General features: G+C 37.6%; 1 protein-coding gene across 10 annotated transcripts in view; it reads left to right on the forward strand.

The window, feature by feature from the left end:
- Positions 1–26195, forward strand: part of MARK3 (microtubule affinity regulating kinase 3) — a 92274-nt gene that overhangs the window by 15726 nt on the left and 50353 nt on the right. For 9 of the 10 annotated variants that reach the window (XM_006216869.4, XM_006216865.4, XM_006216866.2 and 6 more), the window contains exons 2-3: positions 654–845; positions 16133–16186. In XM_006216869.4, coding sequence (XP_006216931.3) covers positions 654–845; positions 16133–16186 — 246 coding nt within the window. The remainder of the gene's footprint in view (positions 1–653; positions 846–16132; positions 16187–26195) is intronic. The other variant, XM_031679422.2, reaches the window with a different exon arrangement.

The following is a 26195-nucleotide window of genomic DNA, read 5'->3' on the forward strand; positions in this document are numbered from 1 at the left end:
GCGTACAGGCTTGTACACATCAGACTAACCTGACTCTAGTACCTTTGTGTTTAGTATGGTTATAGAGTCATGCATGATCTGTTTTATCTTTGTGGGGCATGTTGAGTACTGTATTCATTGATTCAACAAATATTTATTAAGAGGTACACGTTATTTTGGATTATTGTTAGTAGCATAGTTTGGAAAGGAGTTAAGAATCCAGATTTCTTTGGATTTCTCACTAGTGATTTGGCCGTGAATAAATCACAAAAGTATCCTCATCTGGTGAATGGTGATATTAGCTGTTCTGCCCACTTCACAAAGTGTGTTAAGGATAATGTGTGCTGGTACATTTAATAGCATATGGAAAAGTTAAGTTCTTTTTGAGTGTAAGGCAGCTCTGTTTCTCTTGTTTTTTGTTATAGCCACATAAAGAAAATACCTCATTTCTTTCTGAACACCCAGTTGAATTTAAACACTTGATATTTCTCTTCTCAGCATTCTCATGTTTTCCTCATAAATTTATATCATGTGAGCAGATTCCTTTAAAGTGCCAGATGCATTGGGATTAAAATTAAAGCAGTGATGTTTTGTTCTTCATCTTGAAGCTCTTAAAACTTGTCAGGTACTATGGTTCTCTCATTTCCTTACCTTTGTCATATGTTATATTGTAGCACACGTCACATGGAGATGGGCGGCAAGAAGTTACCTCTCGCACCGGGCGCTCTGGAGCACGGTGTAGAAACTCTATAGCTTCCTGTGCAGATGAACAACCGCACATCGGAAACTACAGACTGTTGAAAACAATCGGCAAGGGGAATTTTGCAAAAGTGAAATTGGCAAGACACATCCTTACAGGCAGAGAGGTAAATACAAATTACGCTTGATTTCTGTTGTGACACTTGATCTGTTTAGTTCCATGTGAGAGAGAGAGAGGGGAAGAGAAGTATATATAGTTGGGCTTGTTTCTAAGCTAATTCAACTTTTTTTTTTTTAAGAACAAGAAACATATATTAATTATCTGAGAGTTCTTATGCTGTCCCATTTCTTTAAATGTGAAGATTATATTGAGAATTTGAATAGTCTTTCACATTTAAAAAGAGGTAGACTTTTGTTCTTTTTCAGTAGTAAACTCTACCACATAGTAAAAATTTGGGACTTCATCTGTAAGCTCATGGAACCTGCAAATCAGTAGTGTTGTCTGTTTTTATAGATTTGTCTTCAAGAGGTTTCTTCATCTCCCCAAATATTTTTCTCATAGCTTGTGTTTGAGAGGTTATTGTGTGGGAACGCACATGCTTTCCTAATATTTGTGATAATGGCTTTCTGCTCAACCACATTCCATATTTATTAAAAACACTTCTGTTAAAATTGCTACTAAATTAGCTCCCTCCTCACTTTCTACTTTGTGCAGTCCATAAAGAACCTGTTTTGCTTCTTTTGACATAGTTTCTTGCATTTGGATCTTTGTACCTTTACCTGAAGTACACTTCAGCCTTTTGTGTAGGAATCACTTCTTTTGGAAAGTAGTCATAGACAGACTCCCTTTCCCCAGGCGTGGGAGTCATGTTAAAAATCCTGATACTTCCCTCAGATGGCATGTTTTACGTTATTTTGGAATTGCTGATTTACCTGTCTTCCTCCTCTAGTCTGTTGGGTAGACATCAGTATTTAACTGTGTTTGACACTTATTAGGTACTTAATAAATATTCGTTGTGTGAATTTAATGACACTTTTCAAGGAAGCTTTTTTAAAGAAATGCTTCCCCTGTGTCAGGGCCTCTTGATACCCGTGCCAAGATTGTATTACAGGTGTGCAGTGGTATTGATGCCTGCACCCCAGCATGCCTGGGGCTGCTGGAGCAAGACTTACTCTGGCTTTGCTACAATTTGCTCTCTAAAATATTCTTATCTTCTGTGTGTGCTGGGATCTAAAGAAGGTTGGGGAGCGTTAGTTTGTGCTAACTGGAGTCTTAAATAAAGACTGTAACTAAAAATGTACCGCTTCACATTTCATCTCAATTTTAGTGGCAGTTCCCCGGTTAAGACTCCTTGTAGAAATGCCTGGACTACTTTTGGAATCAGTGAATGGGTGGAGCTTTCTTTGCTGCCCTTGATCAAAGGTTTTTGTTTATTTGGGTGTTTTGTTTTTTAGGGGGGTAGGGGGTGTTAATTAGGTTTGTTTGTTTGTTTAATGAAGGGACTGGGGATTGAACCCATGACTTCGTGCATTCTAAACATGCACTCTACCACGGAGCTCTACCCTCCCCGCTTCCTTCACCAATCTCAGGTGTTTACGTGGCCAGTTTCTTTCTGTAGGAAGAGATGGTGGATTACAGAACTTGTGTGTCTGGAGTGTGGCCTGCCATGTTGACATCTAGTAGGTTCTTTCTCCAGAAATGCTTGAATCTGATTAGATAGTAGCTACATTTAAAAACATTTTTTTTTTAACTTTGGACAAAACCATATTACTCCCCCCCCCCCCATTGTAGGTATTACCCAGAATCATAAGATATAAACATTGTAGAAATTCATTAGGTAGAAGTAAAAATTCCTTGAACTTTTCTCTCCTCAAAGAGGATCACTTTTAGCAGTTTGATGTAGATTACCACAGTTTTTTTTAATATATACAGTAACTTTTTATTTATTTTAACAAAGAGACTTGTGGGACATAATGATAATTTTTCTTAACGTACTTGACCATGTCTGGATCTTAGATCTGACACACATTCTGTTTGATGGAACATCGTTTTCCAATGTGTGCTGGTGCCATGGTTTATCCCCTGTTGGTGGGCATTGGGTGGTTTCTGATTGCTTTGCTATTACAAACACCTGTAGTGATTGTTCTTTAACATAACTCTGTGTGTTCTTACTAAGAGTATTTCTGTAGGATAAGTTCCTAGAGTGGAAGTCCTGGGTCACAGGGATCAGTATTTGACACTGTAATAGGTACTGCTTGATTGGCTTGAGAGAAAGGTTTTTACTTAACATTTTTCTAAACCCTTGCTAATGCTGTAGATGATTTTTATCTATCTGATGGGCAAAAAATGGTATTTAAAAAAGGATTGCTTTTTTCTTGATAACCATTTAGATTGATATTTTCATATTTGTGTTATTCATTATTTTCTTTTTAAAATAAATTTCCTGTTTGTATCCTTTACCCGTTTTTCTTTTCTCTTTTAAATTTTAGTGATTTAAAATCCTTTGTGTATTTCAGACATCAGTCTGTCTGGGTTTCATGTCTAATTTGGGCTTCACGTCTTGGTGAGGAAGATTTTCTTTGCCCCAAGATTTTAAAAGTGACTCTGTTCTTAAAATACTCCTGTTGCTGACGTTTGAATGTTTAATTCATTTGGTATATATTTTGGGGTATTAGTATGAGGTGTGTAGGTCTTTAACTTTTTTTTTTTCTCATGTGGATTACTGCTTGACTCAGTATCATCTGTCCTTTCCCCCTGATTTCTAAATTCCCATACATGTCCTTTTGTTTTTCTGATTTATTTATTTAGTTTTGTACCCATAGCATGGTATTTTTATTACTGCAGCTCTTGATTGTACATGTTGATTTTTTGGAGTAGATTAAGTCCTCTGTTGACTATGTTTATTTTTCAAAAATTTCATATCTCTTCTTGCCATTTACTCTGTCAGATGGATTTTAGAATTAAGTTACCATGTTCTAAGAACAGACTTACTGGAATTTTGGTTAGATTAATTTTGGTGGGAATTGAATTTATAAACTGATGAGGGGGAATTTGCTATTTTAGTGATTCCAAGTCTTTCTATCAAGAAATATAAAGTGTGCCTCAACTTTGTTTTTAAGATTTGTAATCTTCATCTGGGTTTTTCATAAAATTCTCATTAAATTCGTTCCAAGATATTTTGTAATTTTTGTTGCTGTTGTGAATGGGATTTGTGAATATATGGGAAAGCTACCACATTTGTACAACATCTTGTATCTGAATACCTTTTGAATGAACTCTCATTTTGGACATTAAAATTAAGCAAGTTTATGTTACTTTAAAAATTATACATTGTTATTTGTTTTGGTTTACAGTTCTGTAAATTTTACTGCATTTATAGATCGATATTACCAACACCATAATCGAGATACAAAGCAGTTCCATTACTTCAGAAAACTCTCTTGTGTGATCCCTTTATGGTTGCCCCCTCCTCTCTGGCAACATAACCTCCTGCAATCACATGTTTGTTCTCCATTCTCATAATTTTGTCTCTTTCAAGACTGTCAAGTAAATGAGATCATACAGTAAGTTGCCTCACTCAGTATGCCTTTGAGATTCATTCAAGTTGTTGAACATGGTGTTGATGGTCTGTTCCTTTTTATTGCTGTGTGGTATTCCATTGTGTGGCTGGACCACAGTTTGTACCCACTCCCCCACTGAAGGACATTTGAGTTGTTTCCAGTGTTTGGCATTTATCAATGAAACTGCTATAAACATTTCTGTTCAGGTTTTTATATGAACATAAATTTTAATTTCTCTAGGATAGTCAACCTGGAAGTGGGATTGCTGGGTCATGTGGTGAAAAACGAAAGTTTTTCTATAAGGTTGGTTTTATTACAGGTTTATTACAGTGTAATATTCCTAATAGAAAGAAACTTAAAACCTCTGGTCTGTTTTATTACTGTGCTTTTATCACTTGGTGCTGTTCTCAGCCCACTAAAAGCTAGTCTTTATTTCTGTCAGCATTCTCTTGCATTTCAGTGGGAATGTGATGTATCTTGCCTGTCTAGGTAGCTAAGACTGCTACAGAAAACCCAGTGTTCTTGAGTGCTATTGGTGATTTGGAGACTGCATTCATTCTGAGTCAGTATAAGACAATTACTCTATTTTACGTTAAGAAACAGTTTTAACTGCTATCCTTGGAGTAAGAATAGCAATGTGGTAGAATCATATAGTGAAAAGAATTCTCTAAAAGAAGAGAACGGGGATAATCTGGATCATACACTTACGTTACAAGGTTATTGTGAACATAAAAGATGCTCAAGAAAATTTATGAATTGGAAGAATGGCATTTCTACTGAACAAATTCGTGTAATGAATTATAAACAAGAGAACATCTTACATCTAGAGAACAGTTTCTAATCAAGTCTTTAAAGTGGAATGATTGTGGTAGACATCTGGTGTAGGTGAGACCCCTCTTTCTAGGATGATTCTTCATTTTTAGACCATAAACCAATCAGAAATACGCCAAAATCCTTATTTTACATATGTTTAAAAATACAAGCGCTAGTCATAAAACTCATCTGATTTAGCTCTTTGGTCAAAATGCTACCTATTATTCTTATTGTCATAGAAGCAGCTGTCCCATTTTTGGGATTTGGGGATGTTAGTTCCATCTGCTGTCATGTGTTTGGCTAGCTTTTCACAGCTGAAGATTATTTTGGTCTTTGAAATATTGTCTGTTTTAGTATTAGTTTTCTTTCAAGTCAAGGTTTTATTTCAAGTTCATTTTTACCCCCCACTTATTTTATAGCCTCCCAGAGATCTCTCCCCTTACATGAATCATTGGAGAATTTACTTGTATCTGTCATTTGGTACTTAATTGAGGCTGTTTTTTATTATCTTAAAAAATTATTTTTCCAAAAGTGATGCATGTATGTAGATTAAAAAGTCAAATAATACTAAAAAGTTCCTAACTGAAACTGGACTCTTCCCACTCATCCTTATCACTCAGTAGCATTACTCAGAGGCTTCTACTTTCAAATTTTTCAGGCTCTTTCTTCTGATACTCTTGGTTATTTCTAGATTTATTATTGTAGACATCACTGACTTTCTCCATATGGAAGATGGATATAGCTTTCTTGAATAACTCACTTCCACATTTACTTTCCTTTCCTCAGTCTTTCTTTTTTTTTTTAATACTTTTTTATTGAGTTAGTCATTTTACAATGTTGTGTCAAATTCCAGTGTAGAGCAGTTTTTCAATTATACATGAACATACATATATTCATTGTCACTTTTTTTTTTTTCGCTGTGCTATCCTCAGTCTTTCTGTTGCAACGATGTATTTGGTTAAAGTTAAAGTGTTTTTATTTAATTAAGCTATGTAAATATTGTTCAGTATTGGACCACAATAATTTTTTTATTACATAATTTTTTACTGTGTTTAGAATTAATAGTTGCCTCAAGGTTTTTTTGGGGGGGATGGGGTAAATAGGCTTGCTTGCTTGCTTGCTTATTGATTGATGGATGGATTGATTGGAGGTGCTGGGGGTTGAACCTTGTGCATGCACAGCACTCACTCTACCACTGTGCTGTCCCCTCCCCCATCAGGTTTTTTATTTTTAAACTGTCTTATGGTTCTGTGTATTTTCTGCTAGTTGTCCCAGGTGTTCCAATATATCTTTCAGCTATCTTGCAGTACCCATGCATATGATGTGATGTTTTAGTTTAAGAGAGAATAGGGGGATGGAGATTAGAGACAGCAAGAAAGCTCTTTCAAGGCACAAATAAATGAGATGGTGGCTACAGAGAGATGTCAGGCCAAGATATTTTTTTAAAGGTGGGCAGAATACCAACATGTTTGTCTGCTAATGGCAGTAATTTAACAGGCAGTTAAAGTGGTGCTTGTGAGAGATATTGGAGGGGTGAGAGTGGATGGTAGAAGAAGTGGCCTTGGATAACCTGGATGGTTCTTACTTAGAAACAGGAGGAAAGTAGAGTACCGGTACTATGCCAGTACTCTGTAGGTGAGTGGTTCTGTGTGGTGGTGGGAGCTTGAGAAGTTTTCTTACTGCAGCTCTTTTTTCAGTAAAATGGAAAGTGAGATGATCAACTAAGAGTGTGATTATCGAGGAGATAGGAGATACCAGAGATCTGAGAAGGTTACATAATTAATGGGCTAGCAGAGTGAATGGAATGGAGAAATGCAGTTGAATTACCAGGCAGCCCTCAAGCTTCCTTGAGGTTGGTGATCATGGATTTAAAATGGAAATAACAGCACAGCTGTAACTTACTTTCCAGCAACATTCAGTTAACCAGGTGCAGGCATGACGTTTGTAGGTGGTTGGAATTTTGTCACACTTAGTGATATGGAATACCCAAGGGAGTGATTACAATGAAGGACTACAGATCTAAGTCGGAAGTAAGAACTTGAAGGGGAAGGCAGACCATAAGAAGGTGGTGGAATCAATGGGTTATAGATCCTGCTGAGTTCAGACAGTTACTGGAGTTCTAGAGTGAGTGGATGGGAAAAGTAGGAAGAGGTGGTTAGAGTGGGAAACTCAGTAAGATTAAGATCATAAAGGGTTTTCAGATGCTGATAGTTCTAAAGACTAGTGTATATAACACTGTAAATGGCTTAAGCATGTGGCTTTTTTCTCCCCATTTCTAGAAGCTTTTTAGACCTTTATCCTTTATCCTTGCTGTTTAGAAATTTCACAGTGAAGTCCCAAAGAGCTGGTCTTCATTCATTGTTCCTGGTGCTCATCGGACCCTTTTAAGGTGGAAATTCTTTCAGTTCTGGGAATTGTCTTATTTTATAATTTAAAATCTTAGTTCTGGTATTCTAATTAATCGGGAATTGGAACTCTTGAAAGAGCCTCGATTTAAAAAAAATGTTTTTTGTTTTCTATCTCTATGTTTCTTCTATTTTACTTTCTGGGAGATGTCTTTATTTTTATCTTCCAATCTTTCTATTACATTTATGTTCCTGTATGTCCTCCCCTCTCCTCCCAGTTACTTCTTATTTTCTGATTAGCTGTCTTTATAGTGTCCAGTTCTGGTATCATGAATGCTATTTCTTCTGTTCATTTCCTGAGGATACGTAAAGGCTTTATTTATTTTTTTTTTAAGATAGATTTTTTTGCTCCCTACATTGTTTCTCTTTTCTGGGGTTCTCGCTTGGTGTCTGTCTTTCATACAGAGACTTTCTTTGGAACCTGGTAACCTCTGGTTATTTGTCTGTATTTAAGGTGAAACCGTAAGAAGCTGACCAGAAGCTGCGTTTGCATGCGTAAGATATGTCTGACCTCAGAGCTTTCCTTTTGGGACTTGTCCAGTGCTTTTATTTATTTTACCAGATATCTGTCTTTAGTCTCTTTCTTTTCTGGAACCATTCAGTTCTGTAGGTTAAGGATCCCCTATTCTGCCTGGGTGGACCTGTGATCCCACCCCTCAGTGGCATTCTGACAGTAATTCCTCCCTTTTCATCTCCATGCCTCACTTCTGCCCTCTCCTGGGCCCGTCGGCCTGTAGTCCAGAGCCTCATTATCTTCTCCACAGGATAAATTTCTAGTGGTTCTTGGTTGGGTTGGGGAGCAGCAGTGTTCTCTATAAAGACTTTTGACTTTGGAGTTAGCCTAGCAGCTTCCCTGTCGTCTTTGGTTCCCCAGAACCTCCAAGTCTGGAGTCTTTCCCAAGTCGTGCTGGGGAAATCACATTGTTTCTGGTTATAGTGTCCTTTCCTCTGCTTTCTCCTCTCTCTTTCAGAAATTCTTGAAATATCATTCCCACTGTTGTCTTAACTTGTCATGGCTGTATGCTGTTACTGTCAGTCCTCCACGTTTACCTGGACTTGTGCTGTTAACTTGTCATATCTCTGTCCTCTCTCCTGCACTACAGGAGACACCAGACAGAGGGCAGAGGGAAGGATTAGATCTTGAGTCTCATTTGCCTTGGCCTCTGAGTACTCAGGAAGTGTTTGCTGTTGGTTATAAGAATGATAAAACCCTAGTTCTTCATCCTGTAATGTACTAAACTTCTTGAGACTTTAACTAAATGGTTATATATTTTAGTCGCTTTTTGTGTGTATGTGAAGACTACTTTAATAGCTTTAGAGGAAGTTTGGAGATGAGCGAGGAAGAACTTCCCGCAGTCATAATATTCTGAATACCATTTTTATTTTTTGTATATTCTCTGTATTTTATATGTATTTTCAACATAATTTTGTATCCTGATTTTTTCCCCTCAGAATTTTATCCTCAGCAGTTTTCTGCATTGCTGTGTAAATCATGGTTGTAGGTTATGTGCAGTTCCATTGTTAGAACAGCAGTTTTCAAACATTTTTGTCTCAGAGTTCCATCAAACTTTGTAGTTTAAGGATTCACAGCAAGCTTTTGTTTATATGGCTTGTGTCTGTTACTGTTTACTGTGTTAGAAGTTAATACTAAGAAACTGAAAATGTGCATTAATTCATTTAAAGAATAACAGACCTGTTGCATATTAATGTAAATAACATTTTAATGAAGAATAGCTATTTCCTAAAACAAATTATTGGGAAGGGCGTCATTTTAATTTTTCACAAGTCTCTTTAATGTCTGGCTAAATTAGGAAGTTAGCTGGATTTTCATAGCTACTTCTGCATTTTGACTGTTTTGGTATGTTGTTCTGGTAGCAGTATATGAAGAAAATCCAGCCCTACACAGAGATGCAGCTGAAAAGAAAGGGGTATCTCAGTCCCCCTTTCTGGTGGTTCCGAATACTGTTCTTTGGTGCTATACCAAACTCAGCGAGTCGTCACTTCGGGGGGGAGAGCTAGTGATTAATAGAATGTTTATTCAAAACAAGTGTGTTTGCAGTCTCAAAGTCAAAACTAGCATGCTGCTTCAGTCCTCTTCGAACATGCACAGAACAGCTAGAAGTTTGAATTGCTTAATGTGCAGTTCCCAGCTGCATTGTAACAAGGTGGCACTCTACCTTGTTTCAGCCTTTATACTGTTAACAAATGCCCATTTTGTGGTCTGTTTAGTCCAGTTTTTCACATTTTTGTGTGTTTTGTTGGTGGTTTTTGATGTTTAAAATGGCTCCCAAGTGTAGGGCTGAGGTACTAGCCAGTGTTCCTAAGTGGAAGGCTGTGATGTGCTTTATAGAGCAAATACATTTGTTAATTAATTTTTTAAATTTTTATTTTATTTTTTAGTGAAGTACTGGGGATTGAACCCAGCACGCACTCTACTGCTGAGCTGTATCCTCCCCCAAGAAAGTACATTTGTTAGATAAGCTTTATTCAGGGATGAGTTAGTGCTGTTCAGTGTTAATGAATCAATAATGTATAGTAAATGAGGAGTCCTTAAACAGAAACATACATGAAACAAGGTTATATATTGCTCAGTTGATAAAAATATTATGACCGGGGTTCACACGAATTTCTGTATTTCTCCTAGGAAATGGTTCATCGTTCACAGTGATTCATAGAACACAATTGCTGTGAATAAAGAGAACCAGCTGTGTCTCTCTCTCTCTCTTTTTTTTTTTTTTGAAAGAAGAGGCTTGATTATTGGTGTTTTCTCCAAAGTACAGATATATGGGAAGGGGTATTAGAAAAAACTGTAGGCTTTCCTCATATGTCTGATTCTTGGAAACAGTTTCAAGTGTGGAGAACTAAGAAGCAAGCTGAGAGCTCTCTGCGTGAGGTATGTGGAGGGTCCTGGCTGAGCTTCGTGGTGGCCAGGAGGAAGGTCGACCTTGACACTAGTATCTTCCACAGAGCACACAGTTACTTTCCTTGGTCAGTAAAGTTTTTCCTGGATTATACCCTTCTTTGAGCATCTCTAGGCTTGTACGTACCCTGCTACGTGTGCCTCTGATTTTTGTCTCCTAGAAAGTGTTTAAAGTCATTTGTTTGCTGATGCCACTTCTCCTATTCTCTTTGATATTCTTTGCCATTTTGTCTTTGTCCTTTAATTGGGGAGGTGAAAGAAATGCATGTGATCACTGTTATCTTTAACCATATGTCCTCCTTATGGTTACAAAAAAATTCTATTTATTTTTGTTCAAGTTATATATTATACAGTTTAAAGAGTCAGAGCTTTTTTTTTTTAAGTGTCTGCTGCTCCCCTTCCCCCTTTTCCTAATCTCCTAATATGGCCACTTTTAGTCTTTTAAACTGATTTTTTTAGGTTTTATTTTTGTATCCTTTAATAGCATGTTTTATTCTTAATTATTTTTCAGTTTTAGTCATCATTATCCATTGACTTTTTATTATGGTTTTTTAAAGTCATCACTGACTTAAAAAAAAAATTCTGTATTGAAATAAAGCACACATCCAGAAAAAGTGCCCAAATTAAGTGTAAAGCTTGATAAATTATCACAAAGTAAACAAATTTGCATAACCATGACCCAGGGCAAGAATATACCATGACTTGAACTCCAGAAGCCCTCCCTTCTATCTCCTAATCATTTTGCTGTCCTTCCTCTCCAAGTCATCCACTGTCTTGACTTCTAAAATACCATAGATACTGTTTTTTCTATTAAAATTGTACTAATGGAACCATACAATATTATTTTGTGTCTGCCTCTTTTACTCCACTTTATGCTTATGACATTCTCCCATTTTGTTGTGTATTGTTCAGTTTTAATTTGAGGTTTCATTTTGTAGCCAACAGGTTGATTGCTGTGGACTGAATTGTGTCCCCCAGAATTCATATGTTAAAGCCTATTTGGAGATAGGACCTTTGTGGAAATAATTAGGTTAAATTAGGTCGTAAGGATAGGCCCCTGATCTGATAGGATTAGTGTCCTGATAAGAAGAGACACCAGAGGGCTTGCTTTCGTTCTCCGCCTTGTAGGGACATGGTCAGAACGTGGCCATCTGTGAGCAAGAGGAACTGACCATGGTAGCATCCTGATCTCTGACTTCCAGCCTCCCAAACTGTGAGAAAATGCTCTTTAAACCACCCAGTCTATGGTATTTTCTGTTATGACAGCCAAGCTACTAATATGCCATTCTTCTGGGCTACTGTGTCCTCTTAAAGGACTAGGATCTTTTTCTTTCTTTTTTTTTTTTTTCTTTTTTGCCTGCTCCTTTGGTGGTTGTAGATGCTTTAAACACCTGTCAAGAGCAGGATATAAGGATCTTTTTGACTAGAGGTTAATTGACAGAAAGTGGAAGGTGAAGATTTCTCTCCAGTGGGGTGTTTGCTGTGGGTTTGTTGGACTCGATTTGTGGAATGTTGGGGGAAAAGCCCTTCTTGTGTATGAGCTCACTTTATCCCTATTTTTTAATTTTCCACTTTGCTTCAGGCATCGGGGTGAATGGAATTTCCCAGAACTTTACACAAGTGACAGGGACACTCCTGTTCCGTCGCCCAGTGAACTCCCCTGGCATTTGCTGTGCCCGCACGCACACATGCGGGACTCCATAGTCTTGGGAATGAGTGAGTGGTCTTCTCTCCAGTGTCCATCTTTCTGAGGTACCTAGTGATGCCCACAACTGCCTCCTCTTTTGGTAACCATGAGGTCTGAGCTCTTCTCCAGACTCTAGCTCTGGGCCAAGGTTACTTTGGTAGTTGCGTTATCCCAGCAGGGAACTGGGAGGAAGAGAGGATTAGGAGCTTCCCCTCAGGCTTTGTTGCCACCAATACACATCTTGTTACAGGACAGTGTTTCATTATGAGGACACTTGCTTTTGATAAAGTAACTCTTCTACAGTTTGATTTAGCTGAATGTGATGTATTTTGAGCTCCTGTTTTTGCTTTAGATACTATTTGAACAGCAGTCCTTGAAAATGAAAATGTTTAATAACAAAATCAGAATAGAATCTTTAGAATAGAAGGCGGATACTGAGCAGAACCAGAAGAAACTAGTGATGGAGGGCCTGTCAGGAGAATAGAAACAAAGTCTCAGAAGATCAGAGTGAAGAGGAACTGAAAAGGAAGCATAGTTGATGGATTTGGCCATGGGAAGAAGGAGGAAAATAGGATTGTGGCCAGAAGTGTTCTCTGATGGATTTCTTTGGAAATTGGGAGATCTGAATTTGCCACATAAAATTACTTATGAAAGTAGAATTTGAAGAAAATTAATTCATTCAACTCTAAAATAATTGAATGTTCTAAACCACACTGATATTTGTTAAAATATCGGAAACACTGTTTCTTTACTGCTATTATCTGCATCTCTGATGCGGGCAGTTACTGGCTTGAGTGTTCAGGGCTTCAGATCCACCTCAGCAAGAAGCTTCTCGTGTAGTGGTATTGTGCCTGGACTGTAGCACTGAATGAGATGTCTTCTTCCCAATGGAGATGTGCACAAGGTGGTCATTGTTTGCATATTCCAGCAATCAGTATTTCCTTTCATCTTATTTACTGTAGTTCCGTCAAGACTTATATTTTCCAAATACAGAATTAGAATTCTCACTTTGGTTTTTGCTAGCACACTCACTCATGAACTCTCCCCTCACCCACCAGTTCTGATTTTTTTTTCCCCCCTTCTCCAGGCCAGAGTGAAGGGGTGGGGGGTTCCTTTCATTTCAGGATCAAACTCACTGGATGCCTTGTTACAGCATTTCCCTTTCATTAGCTCCCCTGGAGATTAATTAGGTTCATAGGAAGTAATCAAATAACATGGGCAGATGGAGGCTTCAGACCAAGTTAAGCAATTAAAAAAAAAGTGTTATATGAATAGTGCAGCCATTCTTGAATTAGAAATGTGGACTCTTGGAAGTTTTCTGAGACCATTTTAGGGGATCTATGAAGTCAAAACTGTTTTGGTAATACTATTACAACATTATTTGCTTCTCCATTCTCTCTCATGTGTGTAAAGTAGAATTTTTCAGAGGCTATGTGACGTGATACAATAACAGATTGACTGCAGGAGAGTTTCGTAAAAATGTGATTTATATTAACATGTAATAGACTTCTTTCAATTTTTAAAATAGTGATGAAATACACATAACATTAAGTATATTATCTTAACTGTTTTTAAGTGTATATTTCAGTGGTATTAAATACATAATGTTGTGCAGTCATCATCTCCAGAGCTCTTTTCATCTTGTAAAACTGAAATTCTGTACCTGTTAAACACTAACTCCACGTTCCCCAGCCCCTGGCAACCACCATTCTGCTTCCATCTGTATGAATTTGACTCCTCTAGGTACCTCAAATGAGTGGAAGCATACGGTATTTGTCCTTTTGTGACTAACTTATTTCATGTATCATTGTGTCCTCAAGGTTCATCCTTGTTGTAAAATGTGCTAGAATTTATTTCCTTTTAAGACTGAATAACATTCCGTCTTAGGGATTTTCCACTCATCCCTTGATGAGCTCTTTGGTTGCTTCCACATCTTCGCTGTTACGAATAAGGCTGCTGTGAACATGGGTGTACAGATACCTTTTTAAATCCCTGTTTTCAATTCTTCTGGGTACATACCCAGAAGTGGAATTGCTGGATCATCCGATAATTCTATTTTCAACTTTTTGAGGAACTCTGTACTATTTTTTACAGTAGCTGTATAAATTCCTACCAGTAGTGCGTAGGGGTTCCAGTTTCTTCACATCCTCACCAAGGCTTATTTTTTGGGGGCTTTTTTTTAGCAGTAGCCATCTGATTGGGTGTGAAGTAGTATCTTGTAGTTTTCATTTGCATTTTCCTAAAAATAAGTGATGTTGAGTGTCTTTTTTATGTGCTTATTGACCATTTGTATATCTTCTTTGGAGAAATGTCTCAAGTCCTTTGCCCATTTTTTTTTAACACCTTTATTGTGGTATAATTCCTGTATGGTAAACTACACATGTTTTAGATGTACAGTTACCTTTACCCATTTTTTAATTGAGTTTTTTGTTGTTGTTGAGTTTTCAGAGTTCTCTGTATGTTCTGGATATTAATACCTTATCAGATACATAATTTGCAAATACTGTTTCTCATTCTGTGGGTTGCCTTTTTACTCTGATACTTCCTTTTTATGCACAAAATTTTAGAATTTTCATGAAGTCCAGTTTTTCTCCTTTGTTGCCTGTGCCTATAGTGTCATGTCTGAGTAATTATTGCCAAATCCAATGTCATGAAGCTTTTGCCCTACATTTTCTTTTCTATTTTAATGAAAGTGCTAGGAATTGAACCCCGGCAGTAATCATGCACTCTGCCACTGAGCTGGTCCCTCCACACACCCCCCAACCGGCCCCGTTTTCTTTTAAGAATTTGATAGTTTTAGGTCTTAAATTTAGGTCTTTGATCTACTTTGAGCTAATTTATGTGTGTGATACAAGGTTAAGATTCCAATGTCATTCTTTTGCACATGGATATCATTTCCCCAGCATCATTTGTTGAATATCATTACGTTGAACTGAATTGTTTAGCACTTATTTTTATACTTTCTTAGTTTTCATTTATAGTATGTTAGATATTGACAATATAACCCATATTTGGAGTCATCATAATGTTTAAAAATGTAAAGGGGACAGAGAGTGTGAGAAGTATTGACATAAAGAATCTCTGAACACTTTCCCCAGACTTTGGCTACAGTCCCTTTCTTCTTACTGGATCTGTTTTCTGAAGGATGCACAGGAGGACCACAGCCTCACCGATGTGGGGCGAGGTCGGTGCAGAGCTGGCTTAATTATGTTCCCCAATTCATGGCAAAGCCTCTCTCTTCACTTATCTCCCCTTCCATCCCTCCTTCTCAAAATCCATAGTTCTTAGTTTTAGATGTCTGTAGTTCACTTTTAAGCAAGAAATACAAACTGAACAGGTGAGGATGCCAGTACAGGCCCATTTAGTAAATATTAGTAAAATTTAATTTTTTTCTTTTTTTAAGAGTGCATATAACTAGAAGCTATAGTTCTTTCTTCCTTTGTCTCAGTGGCTTGCTTTTAGACTGCCTTACCCCTTTTTGAACAGTGGCTAACAGGTGACCCATTTGTTGCCTCTTATATATTCACTTGGTCAGCCTGTGGATTCATCTGAAACTAGTGCCTTTTCCTTCTTTAACTGTCTAAAGGGCTTTTCTTTTTTTTTTAATAAAATGTTTTTAAAGTTTTCAGATTCAACATCAACCTATTTGTTCATATATTTACTCAATTATCAAGCTCCCACTTTGTGCAGGACACTCTGGGAAGCATTTTGGGCTGTATAAATCTGTAAAAGCTATAGTTTCTGCCCTTGGATCCCAGAGTCAGGTAAAATTGAAGTGTCAGTAAGTAGTGATTAGATTTGCTATGTTACCATGTTTTCAGAAGTGTTTTCATTGTGTAATCTTGTCTCCCTTTTGGGGGAAGGGGGAAGGGGGCAAGCCCTTCTTATCAACTATAAAGTATTTATGAAATGTAAAACATCATTGTAACTAGTTGAATTTGAGGTTTTGAGGTTTGTTTACTTGCTTACTTTTTAACAATGCCACATGTCTGGGCATTTACAAAACTATTAACAATTAGTCTAATTACCAGATTCTTAAAATCCGTAAATATTTATTTTTTTTTCTAGGTTGCAATAAAAATAATTGACAAAACTCAGTTGAATCCAACAAGTCTACAAAAGGTAAGATTTGTACCAGTATCCAGGGTTTATTTAATGATTTTTCAGTGCTGATTGCCATCTGATTTGTCCCTTAATTACCTCTGCTGTTATTTTTATTTCTTGTGTTTAGTACAGTAAAGCTTCCTCTTCCTCAAATGAATGCAACTGAAATGTAATATTGTTTAAGGTAATATTGTTCAATTTTTTCTTTCAGTTGAAGATAATGATTTTTAAATGTTATTAGTACAAACTGAAGGCTCTACATTTAAATTGAATATTCTAAATATTGACTAGAATTTTTAAAAAAGAACAACATATTTTCATGTAATTAGTCTTATGCAGAGCTATACATCTCTCTCACAGCTAATACTGAGATCTTTTAAAGTTAGCACTTTGGCTTTATTAAACTGTCACACTAGTCTAATTAAGGAGTGATGATTAATTCATATAAAAGGAAAATATAAAGGTAAAGCTGGATGATAATTGAAAGCATGTTTGTAATGCAGTGTTGCCATTTGTGTCATCTAATGTAGAGCAGAAGTTCTCAACTCTGGTGCATTTTAAAATCACCTGGGCCTCTTTTCTAAGATCACGGACCCATGGGGGAGATTTAATTGCTCAGGCAGGGCCTGGTCAGAGGTATTTCACTGATGCATCAGTGAATGATTAATGATCTTCATAATAAGATCCCTTTTGTTCTTAGTTTTGCAAAGCTTTTTTACATACTTCATTTATTTCTGCATTTGGTCTACAATAGTTGAGGGGTACAGAGACCTTGAAATAAGAACAGGAAGTCCTGAATTAACTCCTTACTCTACCACTTAGCTGAATGTCTAACTTCACCTTGAGCAAGTCACTTTAACTTTCTGGGCCTTGGGTTTCTCATCTTTAAAAATGGAGATAATTTTGCTGAGTGAATTAAGTCGAACAGAAAGAAAAGTACCTTATGACCTCACTTTTATGTGGAATCTAAAAAAACAAAACAAATGGACAAACAAAACAGAAACAGACTTATAGAGAGCAAAACTGCTGGTTGCCAGAAGGGAGTCAAGTGAAATAGTTAAGGGGGATTAAAAGGTACAAACTTCATTACAAAATAAACGAGTCACAGGGATATGATATGATACCCAGCATAAGAAATGTAGTCAGTAATTCTGTAATGTTGTGTGGTGACAGATGGTTACTGGACTTGTCACAGTGATCATTTCATAATGTGTTTGATTGTCAGATCACTATGTTGTACACCTGAAACAAACATAATATTGTATATCAGCTATACTTCAGTTAAAAAAATAGTTAAATGGAGATTTAATCTTCTCATGATGGATTTATTAATGAAATGATGCATATTAGAGCTTTGTAAACAGCAAAGCATTGTATGTGTAAGATATTTTAAGTGTAATGGCCTGTATACACTTCTAATATATTTCTAATGGCTGTTTTCCATTTATATCATAATAACTTGGAACTCTGTGTGTGTGTGAGAGAGAGCGAGCTGGGGGAGGGAAATAGGCTTTATCTTACACTGAAAATGGTATTTAAACAAGTGGTTCTGCAGAGAATAGTGGACCTTAAAGGTTCTCAGAATGGCCCTGGAAAGATCCAAAAATTCCAGTCCTTTATTCCAAAGTAGAAATTGTATCCATTTCCTTACACTTTTATTTCTTCATATATCTAAGGATTTGGTACTAATAAGTAGTTAGGGGTTACTAAAATTAACACGTACAGAAGTTTGCTGAGGATTCTAGTTCAATATTCTAATGATGTTACAAATTTTCCACTATTCGTGTGTACTTGCAGATAACTGGAGTTCTAGCAGTTTTCTAGGAAGAATCTTATCGTAGTATTATCCTGAATTGGTTGTAATTTTTCCTTCTTGCTTGCTTTTTTTCACTGTTTTTGGTCATGGTGTTTAATTGCCACTATTGTTTTTTATTAGTTATGAATTACTGTTTGTCACATTATTATCAATTGAGTGCATAATAGGTCGTCTGGTTAGCCTGATAGTGTGATTATGGGGATTTGCTTCAGCACTGATTTTGGCACATAAATAATCTAAAAAGTCTGTAAGATTTGTTTGTGGTGTAGTTCAATTATGAACCATCCACAAAAGATTTATACTAAAACCAGATCTGTCCAAGTTAAATGATTTGGTAAGTGTATTGTTTTCAGGTTATAGGACATTGTTTTAAATCGTGTGTATAAGCATGTATTCTTATAAACTAGGAGCATTCTCTGAATATTTCTTTCAAATTCTTTTTTGCCGAGTTCATTTTCCATAGGAAAAGTAGCAGCAGAATGGGGTATACTTGGCATCTTTTCCCTTTGGAATAGTGGTTCTTGCAGCTTCTTTCTTCCTTAGCACGACTCATAGTTGTATCACACCTGTGTCAGGAGTGGGTGGTTCTTTTTTTTTTATTGTGATTTTAAACTCTGGAGCTTGGGGCACTGCCTTAGGAGCTAACATTTACATTAAGGAGCATTCTGCTGTCAACAATATGCAATCCTTTTGTGCTGCCACTACCAAAAAAATGTGGACTGGCTCATTCAGGCAGTGTTTGAACACGGGTATTAAAGTAGTGTCGACTTCAAAATGTTCACAATATTCAGGCACGTGGAATCAGGTATATTTAATAAACGCATGGAAGTAAACCTGATTTGACTGCATATTTGCAAACTGTTGTTATTTTCACTGACAAGTTCTTCCTTTTTTCCTTTTTATTTTTCCAGCCATTGAGTTAATAAATGTTGAAGTCTAGGAAAATGTATTTTTCTCCATTGTTTTTGTACTTCTCAACTTCTAACTGCTATTCCTGAGACATTTTCTATTCATGAATGTCTTTTAGGCCAGCCTTTAAAGAACTCTGTAATGTTGTGTATCTATAATAGTTTTGAAAACAACAGGAATAGTAAAATGTTAGTCATCTTCCTGGTTTTACAAAGTCATTTTTAGCTTTGATTTGGTTATATGCAGGTAATCTTGCTGGGTCTTGTTTTATTAAATCTGAGTCTGTCATTAAGAAGCAAGTCATGGCTCATTTTTTAAAAATGTGTTTACCTATTCAAAAATATAAAATTTTATTAAGACATGCCAGTACACTAAGTGTAAGCCATCTAAAGTTATTGACATTCTTTCTTCAGTCTTGTAGTAGACTGTTAATGTAAAGAGGGAGTATGAGTAATGGTCAGGAACACAGTGAGGCCAGGCTGCATGGATTCAAATCTAGGCTTCAGCCCAGCCTAGCTGTGTGACAGGTTACCTCCCTGGATCTTAGTTTTCCTGTTTTTAAAACTGGAATAATAACAGTACCTCTAGGGCTGTGGCGAGAAATAAGTTACCACTTAAAAGCCCTCAGGAGAGCTGATGATATTAGTTGGCACGTCAGGACCGAGTGTTTGCTCGTATTGTGTGTCATGCTGAGTATTAGTTTTTTGTTTGCTTGGTTTTAGGTGTGGGTGGGAGATGTTTTTTATTTGCTTGTTTGTTTAAATTTTACCCTCTCAGGAAATAAGTAAAGCTTAAGGGCTGGATGCTAGGCTCTGGCTGACATCTCTTGAGGGACTTAATTGCAGTGGACTGCATCTGACCGTGGCTGCCGTCGGTGCGTTTGGTGTATGTTAAGCCTGTGCTCAGTTTATTACCTGTATCAAGTCATCATATTAGTTTGCTCAAGCTGCTATAACAAAGTACCAGAGACTGGGTAACTTAAACAACAGACATTTATTTTACACAGTTCTAGAGGCTGGGAAGTCCAAGATCAGGGTGCCAGCACGATTGGGTCCTGGTAAGAGCTCTTTTTGGCTTGCTACCATCTCACTGCGCCTTCACGGCAAAGATGGGGGAGATTGCGTGAGCACCTGTGCACGGTCTCCAGTGCCTCTCTACTTATAAGGGTGCTAATTTTATCATAAGGACTGCCCTCATGGCCTCATCCAAACCTACTTAATTCTCAGATGTGCCATCTCCAGATACCACATTGTGGGTTAGGGCTTCCACATATGAATTCTGTGGGGAATACATAAATCTTTACAGCTGCATGAGGTAAGTTCTCTTATTCAGGAAAGAGAGGCCAGGGAGATAAAGTAACCCGCTCAAAGTCCCCAACTAATGATTGATACTTGAGCAATCAGTCATTTATGACAGGTGTGGTTAGCACTGAGTTGAGCGTCAGTGACCTCTTCGTGAAAACATGCTTACCGCAGTTCAGATAATAGAGTGCTCGTGGCAAGCGATGTCCCAAGTGTGTTGTTGGATAGGAATTCGTGGTCATTACATACTAGAGCATGTGTTCCCCATGTTCCTACACTTAAAGGCTTCTTCACATTAGCTAGTCTGATAGGTATCTTTTCACCTTCATGCTCTGTTAGGTGAGCATTATTACCGTCTTGATTTTCCATTGAGGAGACAGACTCTGAGAAGTTGATGTAGCCAAGCCCTCCAGTTAGTAACTGATGGAGCAAACATGTTGATCTTAGTCTGACTCCAAAGTGTAGGCCCTCTCCATTTCATTATGCTACCTTACTGCAATTAGTTAAATTTCCCTAATTGAGGATTTATGAAAACTTGAATGGGAACTAATCTGAAGCTTTTCTTTATAGTAGCTATGAAGAAGTTAGTTAATAGTTTCAAGTTTGAGGAAATAATTTCAAGTACTTAAGAGACGTAGTCCTTGTACCCCACTCCCCTTCTAAACTTCGTGTAAGTCATGTTTTTATGCAAGTTTGTTTATTCACTCATTCACTTAACAAACACTACTAAATACCTGCTGTATGCCAGGCACTGTTCTAAGCACTGTGGGTACTGAACCAAATGAATTTCCTGCTTTCATGGAATTGACATCATAGTGGGAGAGCAGCAGTAAACAAACATATAACATGGCATGGCAGTGCTGTGAAGAAAAATAAAGCAAGATGTGTTAACTGTTTTCTTATTTTCTGAATTCTTGATGCTCTGGCATCTGGGGCTTTGGTGACCTGGGAGAGAATACCCCACAGGGCTAGCTAACTCCTGGAAATAGTAAACTACACCCCTATGAATGCATCGTTCATATGCAGACCAACTAGTACAGAGGCTCTATCTGGCTTTTAAACTCCAGGAGGCAGGATTTCACTGCCCTAATCATTCTAGGGCTGGGTACCCGACACTAAAGACTGTATTTGTACCCCAGAGCCTGCTGAAAGTATTCAAATGAACCAGTCCTCAGCCTGTGTACCCTGCCTGGACTTGCCTTTCCTGGGAAACCAGGATAAAAACTTTTCCATGCTTTCCCCTTGGTCTTTCTGCCTCCTGAGCCACCCTGGTACTCCCTCATGTGGCCCTGCACGGCCCTGTGTGCCCCCTTCTCTTGGTAACTATAAATGGCAAGCCATCCTTTTAGTGGTAGTCTTCTCCTGAGCTCCTGGGTCACCATGCCTGAATGATAATAAAATCTACATTTTAAAACCGGAATGAAGAGATAGTATTGCAAGGAACATGCAGATTTCAGGTGATAAGTAGGGGTGTCCTCTTAGTGATTCATGTAAGAAGCGTACTCGTTCTCCTGAACCAAGCCTTGTGATAAGGGTCAGATAGTGCAGCGGACTCTGGGTGATCCCATGTGGTTTGCAGTAAAATTTTACCCAGGTCTTGAAGGATCTAAATATTTTTCATCAAGTGAAAAATGGAAAGACCTTTGCAGTCTTCACTGCACTGCTGACACGGGGTCCTCCCTCAGCGTGTTGGGAGGATTGCACACAGCTCCGCCAGCAGCAGCAGCAGCAGGAGCAGGAGCAGCAGCAGCAGCAGAGGGCTATGGAGGCCTGCGCTCTGCAGGGTCCCGAGCCAGAGGCCACACCAGGCCATGCCAGGAGCCTTGAAAGCCCCAGCTCTTTTGAGGAACAGTCATCTATGTGTAATAAACTTTTCAGTGATTCCGTGACCTTCTGCTGGTTTCTTCTAAGATTTTGTTATCTTAGAAATACGCAGTCTTCTTGGTGGCACAAACTTAATTGTCACCATACTGTGACGTAATGAATCTAAACAGTAATCTCTTTTTCTTAAACTGGAACTATCTAATTAAAAGCAAGAAATATGTAACATGTAGTAAAATAATTGATGTTTAAAAATATATACTTACCACAGCTGGTTGGCCAGCTTTAAACACATCTAGAAATGGAGACCCACTTCTTCCTATGAATCTTGCTCCCAGCGTTGGATGACTTTAGTTATTAGACAGCTTTTTCTTTCTATAGTTCGCATATTAGCATCTGTCTTCTAGAGACTTCTACAGCACAATTCTCTTCTGTCTTATGGAGCCACAGAGGTTAAATCTACAAGTCCAAACATAGCCAGCTATTTTGGGTCTTCCTGGTCCCTTCTCCAGAGTAAATACGCAGCCTCTTGGGCCAGCTGCAGAACTTGCCCTCAACACAGGCCTAGTTTATTCTGTATGCATACTTGATTTTTTTTTTTGCCTGAATTTATTTGATTCTTGCTAAGTATCATTTAATTGGTTTCCTATCATAATTTCAGTTTATTGGGGTATTTTTGAAAAATGAGTCATTTGTATTAGCTGTCACTTCTAGTTTGATGCTGTGTAAATTGGATAAGGATGTCTTCATCCAACTAAAATATATGACAGGGCAGAGACAAGGCCCCCAAATGGAGAATCCATCCTTCAGTTGATCCTGCTGACCCAGTAGTAAAGCATTTTTTGAGTGAGATCCAAGCACCATTCCTAAATCTAGACTTTTAGTAAGAGAGAAAAGGAAATCCCCTGTGTTTAAAAAATTAATCAAAATTAATGGGGAAAAACAGAAATGAACATTAAATTAAAGTATGTGCAAAATATACAGTAGGTTGCTAAATGATTATGGAGGCAGTATTGAGTATAAATTCCTTTTATCAGAGTCTTTGTGGGAAATTCTACTTACACCCACTCAAATCTGTTTTCTTTTTTAAGTTAGTGTTTATTTTGGAGCCAGCGTTAATGCTTAGAGCTCTGGGATAGCAATGTCTCTTTTTGGCATCCCAGGGAATCTTAGTTGTGGGACAAACCAAGGAATTGTGTATTTGGAGGCAGAGAGAACAGGTTAATGCTTTTCATGTGGTCTGCAGTGTAATATACCTTTACTGTTACCACACTGGGTTAGTTGGGGCACTTTTGCTTCAGCCTCCTTAAACCAGTCTTTTTCAATCCTTGCTTGTGCATTAGAATCATCTACGGAGTTAAAAAAAAAAATCCATGTTTTCTTCAGAATGTTCCCCCACCCTACTCCCTAGAGGTCCTGGCTGGTGGGTCTAGGGTGAGACAGAAGACTTCCTAGTGCCCATCCCAGGTGAGAATGGCTCCTAGAGTTCCTTTGGCTCCCTTCAAGTTTCTTAATTTCTCTTCTCTCCCTAAAGGTAACCTGTTTTAAAGATGAGCCCTTCCTCCAGTGTTTTAAGTCTTACAGACTGCTGCCATTACCACTGCTGAACATCTCCCTCCCTCGAACTCTTTTCCTGAGAATGCCTTGGTACCCAATTTCTGGACTTCTTTCCTTCTTCCCCACCAGGTGAAGCACAAATCATTTTTGGAATCTTTTTCATTGAACAGTTCTGTTCATCTGTTCCTTTCTCAGTACCCTCCTCTTTCCACATTGACCTGTAGCAGGCTAAACGGCTCAGGCCATTAGCGAAGGAGTTACTAGCGTCCTGACTATTCTTTACATCCAGCACCTGCATTCAGATCAGTGTAATGAATCAGGTAAACTAATGCAAGCGGGACATGGTAAATGGAATGTAAGACAAACCTGTCTTCATTATACACATTTAAAATATTGAAAATAAAGACATGTATATCATTAGATTTTTTTAAAGTATATTGTTAGATTTCAAAAGTGGTAGTAGAAATGGAAGAAAATACAGCTTCAGTGTTGCTGCTGCTTTATGGGTATCTTTTGAATTTATTGCCAGACTTATTTTTGCTTTGGCAGGAAATTTAGAGTAGATTATGAAATGAGGATATTAGAACTTATTTTTAATTGTCCCAGTGATTCATTATGCTATTTTTTAAAAGTCACTAAAAAACGAGTATTTTAAGTGAGTTAAACTTAGAGCCTATCATGAACCTATTTGCAGAAAATTGAACATTGGGCAGTGATTAGCCATTTGGGAGAGAATCATAATACCAGCGACAACAGCCAGAATTACAGCCACGTGTCGCTTACTGTGTGCCAGGCACGGTTCCAAGCCTGCAGGTCAGGCTCCTTTATCCCAGGGATACAAAGCTCTAGGGAGGCCACGTCAGGCAGTGAGCACTAGAGCCAGGTGGGCCGGGTAGTGTGCTCCGGGGGTCAGATCCTTAACTACTGCGCACATTACCTGCATCGTTCGCTGCCTATTTCTCACAGCAGCCCTGGGAAGTAGCTATTTTAATCTGTATTTTACAGATGAGCAAATTGAAGCTTTCTAAGATTCTGTAGCTCGTTCAGTCATCCAGTGAGAAAGTGACTGAACTGGCATTAAAACTTAAAGCTGTAACATCATATAGCCTTTTCCCAACATGCCCCCTTGGAAGGAATCAGGCCCAGCACCTTCCATACGGAAAGGATAGCAAAGGAGCATATGAAGTTCCCTTTGCCTGTGGGAGATACCCAGTAAAATCTGCTCTGTATTTTTGTAAGCACAAAACTTTTTTAAACACTAAAATTAATATTTTCTCATATTGCCCTGATTTCCAGGAATCTTGACCTCCAGAACCTTAGGTTTTGATGGGATAGGATATTCTTTATCTTTGATATATTTGATCATAAAAGTGCACATAGCTGCCACTTTTATTTTAAATTTAAAAAATGCTTTATTTTATTAACCAGCCAAATCTAAGCAGTTATTTTAAATTACATGTACATATGTATGTATAGGAAATTTGATTCAAGAAATGGATCAACAGTACTTTAAATCAGTCATATTTAAGCTTTCCCAACCTGACCTCCTTCTTTGTTTCCCACCTAACAAGGTAACCACTAACAAGAATTTTGTTACTCTTTTCTTGATATAATTTTACCACATAAGGATCCCTCATCAATACAATGTAAAGTTTTAAATATTATATAAACAGAATCATGCTCTATATATCCTTCTCATATTTGCTTTCTTTTGCCCAAATTGTGTTCCATGTTGATGTATTTAGATGTAACTCACTTTCACCACTATGCTCATTTTCATAATTATGTATCCTATTATATGAAAATACCATGATTTATTTATTCTCTGGCCAATTCAGAGACACTTGGATTGCTTATAAAGCTGTCTGTATCACAAATACTGCTAGGGATTGTCTTGTATGTGCCCTGGGGAAGGAGAAGAGTTACTCAGGGAATACATACGGTAGTAGAATGACTGGTTCATAGGGTGTGTACATCCTCGTTTATTAGCGGAGGCCAAGTTGTTTCCAAAGCAGCTGTGCTGATTTATATTCCTACCAGTAGCATATAAGAAAGATTTTTTAAATTCTTGCCAATCTGGTGGATATAAAAATTTTTCATTGTGGTTTTCATTTCTATTTCCATGATTACTGATGAATATTTCATCTTTTCATATTTTTATTGGCTTTTGTTTCTTCTGTGAAGTGCTTGTTCAAGTCTTTTGTTCAGTGTCTAGTGGATTTTTTAAAATCATTTTAGAGATTATATATTCTGGATACTAACATATGGCAGATATCTTGTTCCATTTGATGGTATGTTTTTTCATTCTCTTGATGTCTTTTGGTGAAAAGCAGAGGTTCTTAATTTTAACATACCTGAATTTGCCAGTTTTATATGATCTGTACCTTTTCTGTTGTCTTTAAGAAATTCTTGCCTGCCTGAAACTACAAAGAAATTTTTCTCTATTGTCTTATTAAAGTTTTATAATCTTTAATCCATTGGAAGTTGTGCATATTGTGAAGCAGGAATCCAATTTCGTGTTTTTTCGTATGTGTTACAACTTACTGCCTAATCTCTCCTCACTGGTCTGCATTGCAGTTTCTATACCTACCTACCTACACACACACACCTTTTGTTCTTCAGA

Source organism: Vicugna pacos, chromosome 6 (assembly GCF_048564905.1).
Source record: "Vicugna pacos chromosome 6, VicPac4, whole genome shotgun sequence".
NCBI lineage: Eukaryota > Metazoa > Chordata > Mammalia > Artiodactyla > Camelidae > Vicugna > Vicugna pacos.